Source organism: Ascaphus truei, chromosome 7, assembly GCF_040206685.1.
Source record: "Ascaphus truei isolate aAscTru1 chromosome 7, aAscTru1.hap1, whole genome shotgun sequence".
NCBI lineage: Eukaryota > Metazoa > Chordata > Amphibia > Anura > Ascaphidae > Ascaphus > Ascaphus truei.
Window position 1 is genome coordinate 64652549 of NC_134489.1, and position 14489 is coordinate 64667037.

A 14489-nucleotide genomic window follows, 5' to 3' on the forward strand; every position below is an offset into this window, starting at 1 on the left:
CAGGGTCATCACTTAAGGCAGGGGAGTTTACAGAGGCCCTGCAGCTCCCATGGTATTCATTTAAATGTATTTGGGAAGCGTGCGGAGGCCTCTGTAAGCCCCGCGCCCCCTGCACTGAGTCTCGCTCCCCCCACTTTGCGCACCGCTGCCTTAAGGTTGGTGGAAAGGAGATTTCACCAGCAACAAAGAAAAGTGTTCTTTACAGTAAGGGCAGTTAAAATGTGGAATTCATTACCCATGGAGACTGTGATGGCAGATACAATAGATTAGTTTTAAAAAAAAGTTGGACATATTTTTAGAAAGGAAAGTTATACAGGGATATACCAACTAAGTAAACATGGGAGTCAGGAAGGAATTTATTTTTCCACTTATGAGATATCATTGGATGATATTTCACTGGGGGGTTTTGTTTGCCTTCCTCTGGATCAATATACTATAAGTACAAATATAGGATAAAGTATCTGTCGTCTACATTTAGCATAGGTTGAACTTAATGGACGTATGTCTTTTTCCAACCTCATCTACTATGTAACTATGTAAATCAATTGATGAGCAGAACTAAGGCCGAGATCCACTGAGGTCCGTTATGGACTTAACGTTCGTTAAATGATAACGGGTATCTTCAAAGCTCACTAATACAGTGTTAAGTGCTGTTTTGGGCCGAAAAGGGCATTGTATTAACGTCGCTAGTGCTTGTAATATACAAAAGAGATGTTCCCTCTAACAATGCATACTCACAGAGCTTCATTATAGTTATAGTGAAATATAGGTTTCGGGAGAGGTGCCTGAGTAGTTATGGTGGTCCAACACATGATGAATACTTTTGAAGTAGTTCTCAATATAAAATAACAATTCCTCTGTTGATGCTAAACTGTCCTTACATTTCCATAACAAAATGAAAGTTGATTGAACATTTGCTAAGGACGGGCATTTTTGTGGGTCCGGAATCCGAACGTCGCACATTTTCAATTCATTCAGAAATTCTAATTGAATGTCAGGACGAACTATCGAATCCCAACAAAATTCCAACCAAAACCTGAGGCTCATCCTCGCATTCCTTTTTTTTTTTTCTTAATAAATTGGTTGAACTTATTTTTTTTTAATTAACTCAAATTTTGTATTAAAATTGTATTGTATATTAAAATATATATTTTTCATTTTTTTTTCCATATTTGTTTGAAAATTCAAAACCACTCCAGTTCTGGCAAAACCAAAACACAAGTGAAAATGCCCACATTTTTGTACAAGAAATGTATTCTGTGTTATTTACTGTTATTATTATTATCGTTTATTTGTAAAGCGCCAACATATTCCGCAGTGCGATACTGTGAGGGTACAGAGATTGGATAGTTACATACAAATAAGGACACACTAGCACAAACAGATACAAAAGGTAATGAGGGCCCTGCTCATGAAAGTTTACAGTCTAGACAGGCCTGCCCAACTCGTAAAGTGAGAAGGGCCGAACTGCTCCAAGGAAAAAAAAATTTGGGCCGCACGGGTTAAATCATCATTATCATCATCATCTCTCCACCAGCACCTCTCATCATCATCATCATCATCCTCATATCTCCCCCAGAACCCCTCACTATCAACCTTTACGATACTCCCCATCTATCTCTCATACCCCCATCTCTCCCCCTCACCCACACAATACCCCCCTCCACATCAAACACACAATACCCCCCTCCACATCAAACATACAATACCCCCCTCCACATCCCCCCAGCCAATTCCATGTCAGCAGCCCCCCCAAGTCAGCATCCCCCCCCCTCTCTTCCCTCAATATGACACTCTCTCCCCCTCCTCTCAATATGACTCTCTCCCCCTCCTCTCAATATGACTCTCTCCCCCTCCTCTCAATATGACTCTCTCCCCCTCCCCTCAATATTACACACTCTCCCCCTCCCCTCAATATGACACACTCCCCCCCCTCAATATGACACACTCTCCCCCTCCCCTCAATGACACTCTCTCCCCCTCCCCTCAATATGACACCCTCTCTCCCTCCCCTCAATATGACACTCTCTCCCCCTCCCCTCAATATGACACTCTCCCCCTCCCCTCAATATGACACACTCTCCCCCTCCCCTCAATATGACACTCTCCCCCTCAATATGACACTCTCCCCCCCTGCAACTCACATCACTTCCCCCCGCTGCCCCTCACATGTCAGCAGCCCCCCCTCACATGTTAGCAGCCCACCCCCCCACCAGCCCGTTTTTCACGCTCACCCCTCCACCAGCCCGTTTTTCACACTCACCCCTCCACCAGCCCGTTTTTCACGCCCACCCCCACCAGCCCGTTTTTCACAATCCAGCCCGTTTCTCTCTCTCTCTCACACACACACACACACACACGTCCCCGGCATGCTCTGACCTCCACGGTATCCTGCTATTGGAAAAAAAAAACACACGGCTGCCGCATCCTCCTCATGCTGCTGCCCCCGCCAACGCAAAACCCGAGAGGGGGGGGGGGGGGTTTGATGAATCGCCGCCATTTTTTTTAAAACTTTTTTTTTTTTTAAATTTATTTAATTAACTGGCGCTTGGCCGAAGTCATCGCGGGCCGCACAGAAAGGCCAGACGGGCCGCATGTTGTGCAGGCCTGGTCTAGAGTAAGTATTTATTTACTGTCGAATGGAGGCATAGCTTCTCACCTCAATTTTAAGTTCTACCGTAATAGGAACATGGTCTGACATCTTGAACACCCCTATATCACACTTTGTAATCAGAGTTCTGTAGGAGATATAAAAAATTATCTATATGAGAGCAGAAGAGATACTGAGTTGAATAGTGTGTGTAGTCCCTCACTCCTGGATTCATTTTGGTCCATGTATCTACAAATTGATTATCCATTGACCGGAAATGTAACAATTTCACTCTTTATTGTGCTCAGATGTTCCTCAGTCATTTGCTGATTTTTAAGTTTATAGAGTAGTTTGCTTGTCAAATCTTGGTATAATTTCTGTATCCCACATCATAGTAATGCTTTTCTGGCATTCCTTTGTGGTATTTGTTTAACTTTTTGCTTAATAAAAATATATATTTAGGGTTATCAAACAGTACCTATTTTTCTTAGCAGATGTAAATTGTATAAAAATGAAAAATAGATTGAGAGATAAAATTGTATTAATAGTACATTGCAATTAAGATTGAAAACTGCAATCCCACCTACATGTATATGGTAGTAGCAATAATGGAAATGTGTTAAGCCAAAAAACACCTTCTCTTCTATTTTAATTATAGTTTCTATAATGTAAGATGTGATAATGAGATATGCATTGTAGGTTTACAATATTTATGGCCAAAATAAGTAGAAATGCACATTTATTGTTACCGATAATAATAATCATTCTTTTTGTTACCTTTTTTTTTTTTTAGATTATAGTGGTTCTCCCATGTGTCTGGCACCTGCAACCAGAGGGACTTGCAATACAAAAGAAAGAAGATTCTATTTTAATCATTTAAGTGGAAAATGTCACCCATTCTTATACAGTGGTTGCGGTGGCACTGAAAATAACTTCATTTCTAGGAAATCCTGCATGAAAGTCTGTAAGAAAGGTATGGAAATCAATGGTGCTACCAAGCACAACAATAACAGATTTGACAGTGTTATGCTTTAGATATGCTTCTGTAACCCATGTCCCCCCCACCCCCCCGGTCGCAGATTGGATCTCTAGGGTGTAGTGAGGATTGGCTACATGCATGTTGGTGGTGCATACCTGTGAGGAACAGGAAGGCCTGAGTCTCCCACGTTGGTATTGGGGATAACAGGGACAGGCTTCTGGGGTATATGCCTTCATCTTTAGTGGTGGTGGTGCAGCGCCTCCATCTCTGGCGAAAACCTAGGGAATAGGCTGGAATCCTCCCAGAGAAGCCCTGGTCCCAGGGCGAGATTCCAATCTCACACACAGTCTTTTATATAAAACAGCACCTGTCTCTTTATTGTCCTTTCAACAGCAGTTCATGCACAGCAGCAGTTCATATGCAGTCTACAGGATATTGACCTCCTCTCCTTTTCCTCCAGACTGTATCCCGGCAGGATGGGCTGTATGGGGTTCCAATACCCGCGACACCCACCCCAAGGATATACCCTCTGGGTGAGGCAAGATTTTTTTCCCCCCCTCACCCCTTGAGCAGGGTGAGGGGCATTAGTCCACTTAGTTATATCAGCTCTAAACAGGCTGGTCTTCTGCCTCCTCTCCAATCACAGGTGTCACTCTAACCATGGCCTCTCCGATCAGACACACCAGCACTCTCTGCTCCCAGGACAGAACTACTTGTCACTTACAGGAACAGGCAGAACTAACTTTGGCTAGCTCCACCCCTCATGATGTCAGCAGGACATCCCCTCTGTCTCAGGCCTGCATACAGAGTCAGGGGCCTGCCGCTATCACTCAAGGCAGGCTTGAAGCTGGGGAAAAACCCATGATAACTACTGGCGGCCTGCCCTTAACAGGACTTACACCAGTAGGAGAAAGATATATAGCCCCCATTTCTTACCGGGGCTACACTTCAAAACAGAAGTGCTACTTTGAGTAGTGGCGGATGTCCCATTAGGCCCGGGCCCAGGGCTGCAAAATTTTAGGGCGGCAGAATTTGATGGTGGCATGCGCGATCTGCTCTTGCTGCCTGTGCGTGACCGGCGCTTGCCAGCCGCTCTTGTGTATGCGCGATCAGCACTTGCCAGTTGTGCATACGCGATCGGCACTTTGCCACCCGCTTGTGTGCATGCGCGATCGGCTCTTGCCGTCTGCGTATTCGCATGCATAGCCGGCACGCGCCGATCGTGCATGTGCAGCTGGAAGCGCCGATCGTGCATGCGTGCCGGCAAGTGCCAATCGGGCGTACACACGAGCGGCTGGCAAGAGCTGATTGAGCATGTGTGGGCAGGAACGTGACGTGGCAACGGGACAGCGCGGCACTGGAGGGTGAGGGCAGGACCAGGTAAGTGGCTGAGGGCGGCATTTTTGTTCGGATTTTGTAGCACTGTTGATGGTTATTGGAATATGGAAACCCTCGGACGTACCATGGAACCCCAAAAACAACAAGAGACTGGAATAAGTTAAATTGATAGTGTTTAATGCTCATACCAAAGTAGTAACACAAAAGGCAAAGCAAAAAAGGTGTCGGCAAAGTCAGCAGAGCTACATGTATGTATGTCTTTATTTATATAGCGCCATTAATGTACATAGCGCTTCACAGTAGTAATACACGTATCAATCATATAAATAACAAATAATACAAATAACAGATCATGGGAGTAAGTGCTTCAGACTTAAAAGTAACATTTAGGAAGAGGAGGCCCTGCCCCAAGGAGCTTACAATCAAATTGGTAGGTTGGAAGAACGTAAAGAGACAGTAGGAGGGAGTTCTGGTAAGTGCGTCTGCAGGGGGCCAAGCTTTATGTATCATGTGTATAGTATTAGCCACAATGCTACTCATATGCTTCTTTAAGCAAGTGTGTCTTAAGGTGGGTCTTAAAGGTGGGTCTTAAAGGTGGATAGAGAGGGTGCTAGTCGGGTACTGAGGGGAAGGGCATTCCAGAGGTGTGGGGCAGTCAGTGAAAAAGGTTTAAGGCGGGAGAGGGCTTTAGATAAAAAGGGGGTAGAAAGAAGACATCCTTGAGCAGAACGCAAGAGTCGGGATGGTGCATAGCGAGAAATTAGGGCTGACATGTAGGGAGGGGTAGAAAAGTGTAAAGCTTTAAAAGTGAGGTGGAGAATTGAGTGCGAAATGTGGGATCTGATAGGAAGCCAGGAGAGTGATTTCAGCAGGGGAAACGCTGAGACAGATTTATGAAAGAGTAGAGTGATTCTGGCAGCAGCGTTTAGGATAGATTGCAGGGGAGACAGGTGAGAGGCAGGAAGGCCGGACAGCAGGAGGTTACAGTAATCGAGACGGGAGAGAATGAGGGCCTGAATCAGAGTTTTAGCAGTTGTGCAACAGAGGAAAGGGCGTATCTTGGTAATATTGCGGAGGAAAAATTAAGAAGAGAATGTGAAACAAGAGTCGAGTGTGACCCCTAGGCAGCGTGCTTGGGTTACTGAGTGACTGACAGTACTTCAAACAGTAATGTGGAAGGATGTAGTAGGGCTAGGTTTGGGAGGAAGTATGAGGATCTCTGTTTTTGCCATGTTAAGTTTAAGTCGGCGGAGGGCCATCCAGGATGATATCGCAGAGAGACATTCAGAAACTTTAGACTGTAAAGCAGGTGTAAGGTCAGGGGTTGAAATGTAAATTTGTGTGACGTCAGCATAGAGGTAATATTTAAACCCAAGAGATGTGATTAGGTCACCTAGAGAAAGTGTGTACAGAGAAAAGAGAAGGGGTCCCAGGACAGAGCCCTGGGGTAACCCCACAGAGAGATTGATAGAGGAGGAGGAGGTGTTAGCAGAAGAGACACTGAAAGTATGATGGGAGAGGTAAGAGGAGATCCAGGATAGAGCTTTGTTATGAATACCAAGAGTATGGAGAATGTGAAGGAGAAGAGGGTGGTCAACGGTGTCAAATGCTGCAGAGGGGTCGAGTAATATGAGCAGAGTGTAATGACCTCTGTCTTTGACAGCATGTTGGCAATGTGTAAATTGAACCTACCCATATGCAGGAAAATGTACCTTTATGCTACTACAAGGGGACGCAGTGGTGGATTTCCCATTAGGCCCAATAGGCCAGGGCCTAGGGCGGCAAAATTTGGGGGCAGCAAATTTCTTTCCCTTTTTTCCCCCCCATATACAGAGGCCCGTTCTTTTCCCCACTGATTGGTGGGAGAGAAAGTGGGGCCTCTGTACAGTTCTTACCTTCTCTTTCCTTGCCGTCCTCCTCCAGCATCAAATGACGCTGCAACTTCACATGGGGTCACGTTGCCATAGCAACGTGATGTGGCGGCATCACAACACTGCAACATCACCAAGGCAATAAGACACCGTTTGTCATCCAGTTGTCATGGCAACGCAACACCATGTGACCTCACAGCATAATTTGACGCTGAAGAAGAAGTAGGGTGGCACAGAGGAGCTCAGTACCAGGTAAGTGCCTAAGGGCGGCAGTTTTCTAAATCCGCCATTGAGGGGATGCTATGTAATAGGTGATGAGAATAGGGTTGCCAGGTGTCCTGTATTTGGACACTGTCCAGTAAAAGATTAGAGGTAATACTGTACATGTATATGTCCGGTATTACTTCTCTGGACATGTATTAATTTTGGCCGGGTACCCGGTCCAACACTAGCCAAGATGATAGTTTTCCTATAAACTCTACAGGTTCTCGCAAGCAGAGGAGCACCCAAAAGTATGAACTTGACATTAGCTTCCAGGCCTGTCCCTAGGCGGTAAGCAGGTAAGGCGCTGCCTAGGGACAGCAGGTCTCAGAGAGCGGCAAAAGTGCACTACGGCTTTCCTTCTCTTTTTTATTTCTTCTTTTTTTAATACATATAAAATTTAAGCAGGAGCTCTGGAGCTGAACCCCATTAATTTCAGCTCCAGAGACCCCCTGCTTCCTAAGATACTTACCTCCTTAGGGGGTACCGTTATGTTAGCTCAGGTTTAAAGCCCCCGGTAACATGGGCCAATAGGAAGCCGCCTATGATGTCACTGCTTCTGATAAGCCCATGTGGCGGGACATCTAAACCTGAGCTGAGATCCCGGCACCCCACAAGGTGGTAAGTATCTCAGGAACCAGTGGTCCTCTGAGCTGAAATTAATGGGGTTCAGCTCTGAGAGTCCTTAATAGTGCTTGCCTAAGGGCGGCACATACTCTAGGGATGGGCCTCCTAGATCTCTCTATCCTCAACAGTGATCTGGTGTGGTCAAATGATGGCATGCTTTTGTGCCCTGTAACCTGAATGGTTGCTGGTTGGCAATTGTTTGGACTCAACTCTTGATGTGTTGTAATATGTGTAACAATAAAGATTGCTGTGGCCTTTTCACCAAATACTTTTATAATAGTGTTATTTAGGGAGAAGTGTTTTTTTGGGGGGGGCACAGAGCACAAGAATCAAACAGACTCGTATACTGCCTTTGCATATGTCACATAATATATGTGAGAAGTCCAAGTTTTGGTAAAGATAAATTATTTTATTTAGCTATCTACGTAGATTTTCATTTAACTGTTTTCCTTTTCTTTTTTTTTTTAACAGGAAAAAATCGTGGACAACAAGATAACATTCGTCTCAACAAAGAAGAACAAAGAAGAAAGATTTAGTAGCTACTGTATAACATGCAAGTTCTACTCAATACTAAACCTACGCAGTTTTTTTTTTTTATATATCTATACATACATAAATGAAAATTGTTTGATTGTTAGTAGATGTGGGGATCCTCATTGGTCCGTCAGTTCACCTGCCCATGGCCCGCCTCCCCCATGGCTCTCATTGGCCAAGAGGTACGCTGACATCACGGACACACCTACTCCACTGTGACACATACACATACTACCAGAGTCTCACCCCTGCAGACTCACCATACCCCCTGAGACTGTCCCCCGAGACTCTGAAGCATAAACTGAGCCCTCAGCATAGCCTCTGAGACTCTCTCCCTGCGGACTCACCCCACACCCCTGGGATAACCCCTGTGAAGTCACCCACCGACCTTGGTAAGTGTAAACCACTTTCCAACCCTGTCTCTCCCTGCGCCCTTTACTATCCTCTCCACATCCTCAATCATCATGCCCCACAAAATCATCACTCAGCGCTCAGCACGGTGATTACTGCGCTCCACCTCTCTGTCCACCCACCCTCTTACCCGTCCATGCCAGTAGCTCATGGCGGCTTGACACTCCCTCCGCCTTCCCGCCCGGTACGCGCTCAGCAGCCCGCTGTCCCCGATCAACGCCCTCTCGCCCGCTACTCTAGGAAAATGTCCGCTTCCCCCACACGCTCCGCACTCAGCAGGCCGCTTACCTACCCGCCTGATAGGCAATGGACATCTGGCCCCATCATCGTCGGCACCGTTACTCTGCAAAAATGGCCGCATTCCCACCCGATACAATATTCACCCACCTCCCATTGTCTCCCTTCCTTACCACCCTTAATGCAAATAATTTTCATGACCGCCTCTCCACACTTACCTTTCCAAAATTGCCGCCTTCCACCACGCTCCACTATGCAACCCCCTCCCTTCCCCCCACAACCCCTTCAATGCACGCTTACTGTAGCAAAATGTCCACTTCCCCCACACGCTCCGCGCTCAGCAGGCCGCTTACCTTCCTGCCCGATACGCCCCAGAACCCCTTAAATGTCCCCTTACTCTATAAAAATGTACGGTTCCACCACACGCTCAACAGGCTGCTTACCTTCCCGCCCGATACGCACAAAAATGGCCGCCTTCCACCACGCTCCGCTATGCAACCCCCTCCCTTCTCCCAACAACCTCTTCAATAAACTTCAATCATATTTGCTTATTGTACTTTTTATTTTCAACAACATACATTTATTTTATCCATTTACATCCCGGGCAATGCCAGTTCTATCAGCTAGTGTATATATATATATATATATATATATATATATATATATATATATATATATATATATATATATATATATATATATATATATATACTAGCTGATAGACCTGGCATTGCATTATTCGGCACTACCACACTTTAATGGATAACCCCCATCGTTTTGGGGATCATTCAATATCATTATTACATTTTAATAGAATATATATATATATATATATATATATATATTCTATTAAAAGGTAATGATATTGAATGATCCCCAAAACGATGGGGGTTATCCATTAAAGTGTGGTAGTGCCGATCGGACACTATCGCACGGAAACCCCCATTCAAGTCAGTGATCAGCACTATTTCTGTTGCAGACTTTGAATTTTCTATCACCACTAAAGGCTGATTTTTAGATAATTTTATATATGTATATATATATATATATATATATATATATATATAAAATTTATATATATATATTGTGACAAACGCCCCTCTTTTGTAGCGCTGACATCTGTCTGGGTTCTTCCCGACACAGTCTTCTAGGGTTAATTACACAACAAACAGGATCATGCAAAGTATTACGTTGCTTAACTCAGGCTTCTGCCTGCTTTATTTTCATCCAAATAAGGGACTGCAGCTTTAACATGTGTAGGCAGGAGGCACTTAGACATTAACCTTCAGCGGTTTACTCATATCAGTCTTATAGCATTTCACACAGTGTCACTTTTCAGAACCAAACCAAATCAAATAAACAAAATCCTATCCCATTCAGGGATCTAACTACACAGCAGAATCAGCCTCTCTAACTGCTGCTGGGCCAACTAACCTGGTTCCCCAGCTTAAAAGAATGCCCTCTCATTTAGGGTCACTAGATAAAGCATAGTCTTTTAGATACAGCAATAAAGATTTGTTTGTCTTATCTGTTCGTGGTGGGAACTCGGTCCCAAGTGTCCAGGCAAATCCTCTGGTACTGTGTTACTTGAAGGGGCCGTCCACCCCGAACTGGATGCAGGGGAGCAGCGAAAGCCCCAGTCTCCAGGCTCCAAGAAGAGAGACTGAAATGCAAACCTCTCTGCTCTAAATACCTGTGCTAGTGATTAGGAGAGCAGGTGAGGGAGAACCAGACACATTGTAATCTGTGGTCTGGATTTTCCATCCACCAGCCTGAGTTAATGTGAAGCTGTGGAATGGATCATTTTTAACTATTCCTGCACTTTATATATATATATATATATATATATATATATATATATATATATATATATATATATATATATATATATACTTCGATAGATAAACAAGGTTTATTAACATTGAAGTGGTCTGTGATATGGAAGAGTTTAATAACCCCTGGTCTCATTCATTAAAAATTAATTTTATAGGAGGGGCTTCCGGTGACGTCACGCGACATGGCCGCGTTCTAAGAGAGTCCTGTGGACCCCTGATCATAATTATAATAATAAACATTTCCCCCTGACCTTTCCGGACCCTGCTCCGGCACACTGCAGAGCCCCGGAGAGCCTGATTCGGGCGATCCGACAGGCAGCTCGGGGAGACCCCCCTGTGAGGCGCGGGCCCGACGGCGAGAAGGGGCGGCGTGGCACTGTGAGCCCCGTGAGGTCTGAAGCCGGGGAATCGGCGGCAGCAGGGGACGGAGTTCCCCCTGCTTCTGAAGGGAAAGAGACGCTTGCAGCAGCCTCCCGCGGCGCGAGCAGTGAGAAAATAAATAAATAAACAAATAAATAAACTCAGGATCGGAGGAGCTGTGAGGGGGGGGGGAGCGCTGGGAGGAGGTGAGCGCTGGCATAGTGGCTGAGAGGGAGAGGAGGCCATCTTAAGGGGGCCCCACACGGAGGTACCAGCACCCCACAAAGTGCATTAACAACAGAATCCCTGCCTAGGGAAGAATTTCCACTGCTTCCAGAAGCACTAAGTCTCATAGCATTGCAGCTGCCCTGACACAACACCACAAAGTAAATAAAAAATAAATAACTTTGTCCCGCTCCCCCATAAGGACCCCCAGGTGCCTGCACCGCCCTTACGTCTCGCCCCCCCTGGACCACCACCTTTCCTCAAACGCTTACGGCTCCAAGCAAACATCCCTAGAAGGGGGAACACCGCGGCAATGCAGTCGCGTCAGAAAAAAGCCTCAACTCCAGCGGTAACTAAATACTTCCCGCCGACACAGAGAAGCCCAGGCGCAACGCCTGACAACCAAGACGGCACTAACGCACGCAACTCCCCCACCTCTGCAAGCGACCGCCACGACCGTGGAGGTGTAATAACAAAAGCATACCTTGAGGATTTTATGACATGCCTCCACAACAAACTTCATTCCTCACTGCAACAGGATCTCAAGACAGCCGTCACGGAGCTCAAGGAGGAGATCTCAGGCCTCACCGAGAGAACCACCGAGCTCGAGACAAAACAGGGAGAGACTCTTCAGAGGCTAATAGAGGCTGAAGACGAAGTATTTCAGATGGGGGAAGAAGTGACGGGCCTAAAAGACGCGATAGAAGACCAGGAGAACAGGGACAGGAGACAGAACTTGCGGATCCGCAACGTACCTGAGGCTGTTCTCCCTGATCTCATCCGGCCGTACCTTCTGGAACTTTTCTCCTCCCTGTGTGGCGACGTGGAACCCAGAGAAATGGAGATAGACCGGGCTCACCGAGCCCTTGGCCCCAGGTCAGAGGACCCGAACAGAAGAAGAGACCTGATTGTAAAATTCCACAGCTACACCACCAAGGAACGAATCCTGACAGCTTGCCGAGAAAAAGGAGACATTATCTTCCAAGAGGAAAGAATACAAGTCTACAGCGACCTGTCCAGAACCACCGTTAACAGGCGAAAAGAACTCAAACCTTTAACGCTGCTCCTGCGAGAAAGTGGAGTCCGCTACAGGTGGGGATTTCCATTTAGACTAACGGCCAGCAAGAATGGGAAATTCTTAACCCTGAGGCGCCCGGAGGAGATGGAGGCGTTCGCGAGAGCACTAGGCCTCACTCCCCCGCCTTCCTGGTGATCAAGGGAGCGCCCGAGCTGAGACGCTGAAGAGGAAGACGGGCCCAACCGCCCCTCCCGCAGTGCCGCTGCTCCAACCCAAGCGCAGGCAAAAAGAAAGTAAAGGAAAACCCAAACTATCCTCCTTACTCCCGGTTGGCCGTTGCCGCAGACCTGTCCCAGTGCTGAGCGGATACGACCGCCTGCAGTGACCACTGAAGAGAAGACGCAAATACACCTGCTAGCGGCCGTCCACTCCGTTGAGTGCACCTGAACGACGCGATAAAATTCCCGACAGCGCAGACGGCCCACCTGCATCATGGAGAGAGATCACTCGAAAGACAACACGCCCCTGAGGGGCTGCGAGAGACGAAACCATTGCCAAACTCGGCCACTCCGCTGAGTGCACCTCGACGACGCACCCAGTACCCAGGTCTCATCGGAGACCCACCTGCACCACCATAGAAGACCTGCACGAGCGGACCAAGGAGCGGAGCCGAGAGGGAGACGCCGGTTGCGGCTTTTGGGTGGGGAGGGGGGCGGGCTGGAGATCCGAGGGGGATCCCCTCTCTTGCGGAGAACCGGCGGGAGGACGCCGCGGCGCCAGCTGCAGAGAGCCGTTCCTGTTCCTGAAGACGGTCTGTGGGGGTGGGACGGATCTGGACGGGGCTAGACTTTATAGGCCACGCAGATAGACTGTCGATCATCCATATCCATAGAAGCGTACCTGGCCCCCTCGTGCCTTCCCCCCCCTCTCCCCCTCCCCTCTTTCCCCCTCCCCTCTTTCCCCCTCTCCCTCCCCCCCTTCCCTCCCCCCCTTCCCTCCCCACTCCAACCCCCCTCTCTCTGGCTGTGTGTTCATTATGGTTTATGCTTGTTAGAGTTTAAAAAAGTTAAATATGATGTTAATATCAAAATGTTTATCCAGAGGGACTCGTTGTTATAGCTGATCAGCCATGCTGGGAAACCACTGTTTGCGTTACCTGAATGTATATTTATGCAGAAGTTCAATGGTTCCACTCGATCATCACAGGCCACCCCTACCCCACTAAGGAGCACCTATCCTTCCCTCTTTCCCACCCCCCTTTCCCCCCCGCCCCCCCTTCCCCTTCCCCTCTCTCCTCTTCCCTGTCGACTATATACACACAGGGAAAATGATTCCGAAAAAACCACTAAGGGGTCCACACCCTCCTGGACGAGCCAGTCCGTACTCCTGGGTCCACCCCCCAAGGACCCTAAGTCCGAATGCCGGTGCGCAAACCTGGCTACACTCTATTGGGGACGCCCTCAGGCCCCCATCCTCTATCTCTCTGCCTGCTGGTGCTGTCCCAGCAGTCCTTTACCCCTCCCGCCCACCCCCTCCACCCCCCCGACACCGTTGACCCAGGTCCAGACAATAGGCCACCCTCTTCCGCTAGAGATGTACTTTCCTACCCCTCAGGCACAGTAATCAATCACGGTCCCCCGGTTGGGAAAGGGGTGATCTGCAAAGACCCCTTCGGAGATAACAAAAATGGCTAGCCAGGCCCCAATCAAAGTTATCTCCCTTAACGTTAAAGGACTACAGAGTCACAAGAAGAGAAAGCTAGCTCTCCAGGAGATGAAAAGATCCCAAGGAGATATTATCTTTCTCCAGGAGACACACTTCACAGACCACGAGCCGCCTAAAATATTTAATAATACATTCCCGCTGGGCTATTATGCCTCGTTCAGTAGCAAGAAACGAGGGGTAGCCATCTTAATCCGCCAGGGAACTCCATTCAATTTTGTTAAAAAAGTTTCAGACCCAGGGGGTAGATTTCTTGTGGTATATGGCTCACTGGCAGGCACGGCGATCGCCCTGGTCAACCTCTATGCTCCAAACGAGAACCAAGCAGAGTTCTTGAAAACAGTCTTAAACTCAATCGATATGGAAAATAGCTGAAGCGCTGAAATGCAGGTATATCTCAAAATGATAATAAGCCAGACCACTGTACCAGGGTACTAACAATTGATATAGTACCTATTGTGTCATATAATGGGTACTATCC

The 14489-nt window shown here is 47.2% G+C and overlaps 1 protein-coding gene across 2 annotated transcripts in view; it reads left to right on the top strand.

The window, feature by feature from the left end:
• TFPI (tissue factor pathway inhibitor) overlaps positions 1–9394 on the top strand; it is a 33195-nt gene extending 23801 nt beyond the window's left edge. For both annotated transcript variants that reach the window (XM_075608855.1, XM_075608856.1), the window contains exons 7-8: positions 3384–3563; positions 8138–9394. In XM_075608855.1, the coding sequence (XP_075464970.1) occupies positions 3384–3563; positions 8138–8202 (245 nt within the window). In that variant the 3' untranslated portion in view covers positions 8203–9394. The remainder of the gene's footprint in view (positions 1–3383; positions 3564–8137) is intronic.
• The last annotated feature ends 5095 nt before the right edge of the window (positions 9395–14489 follow it).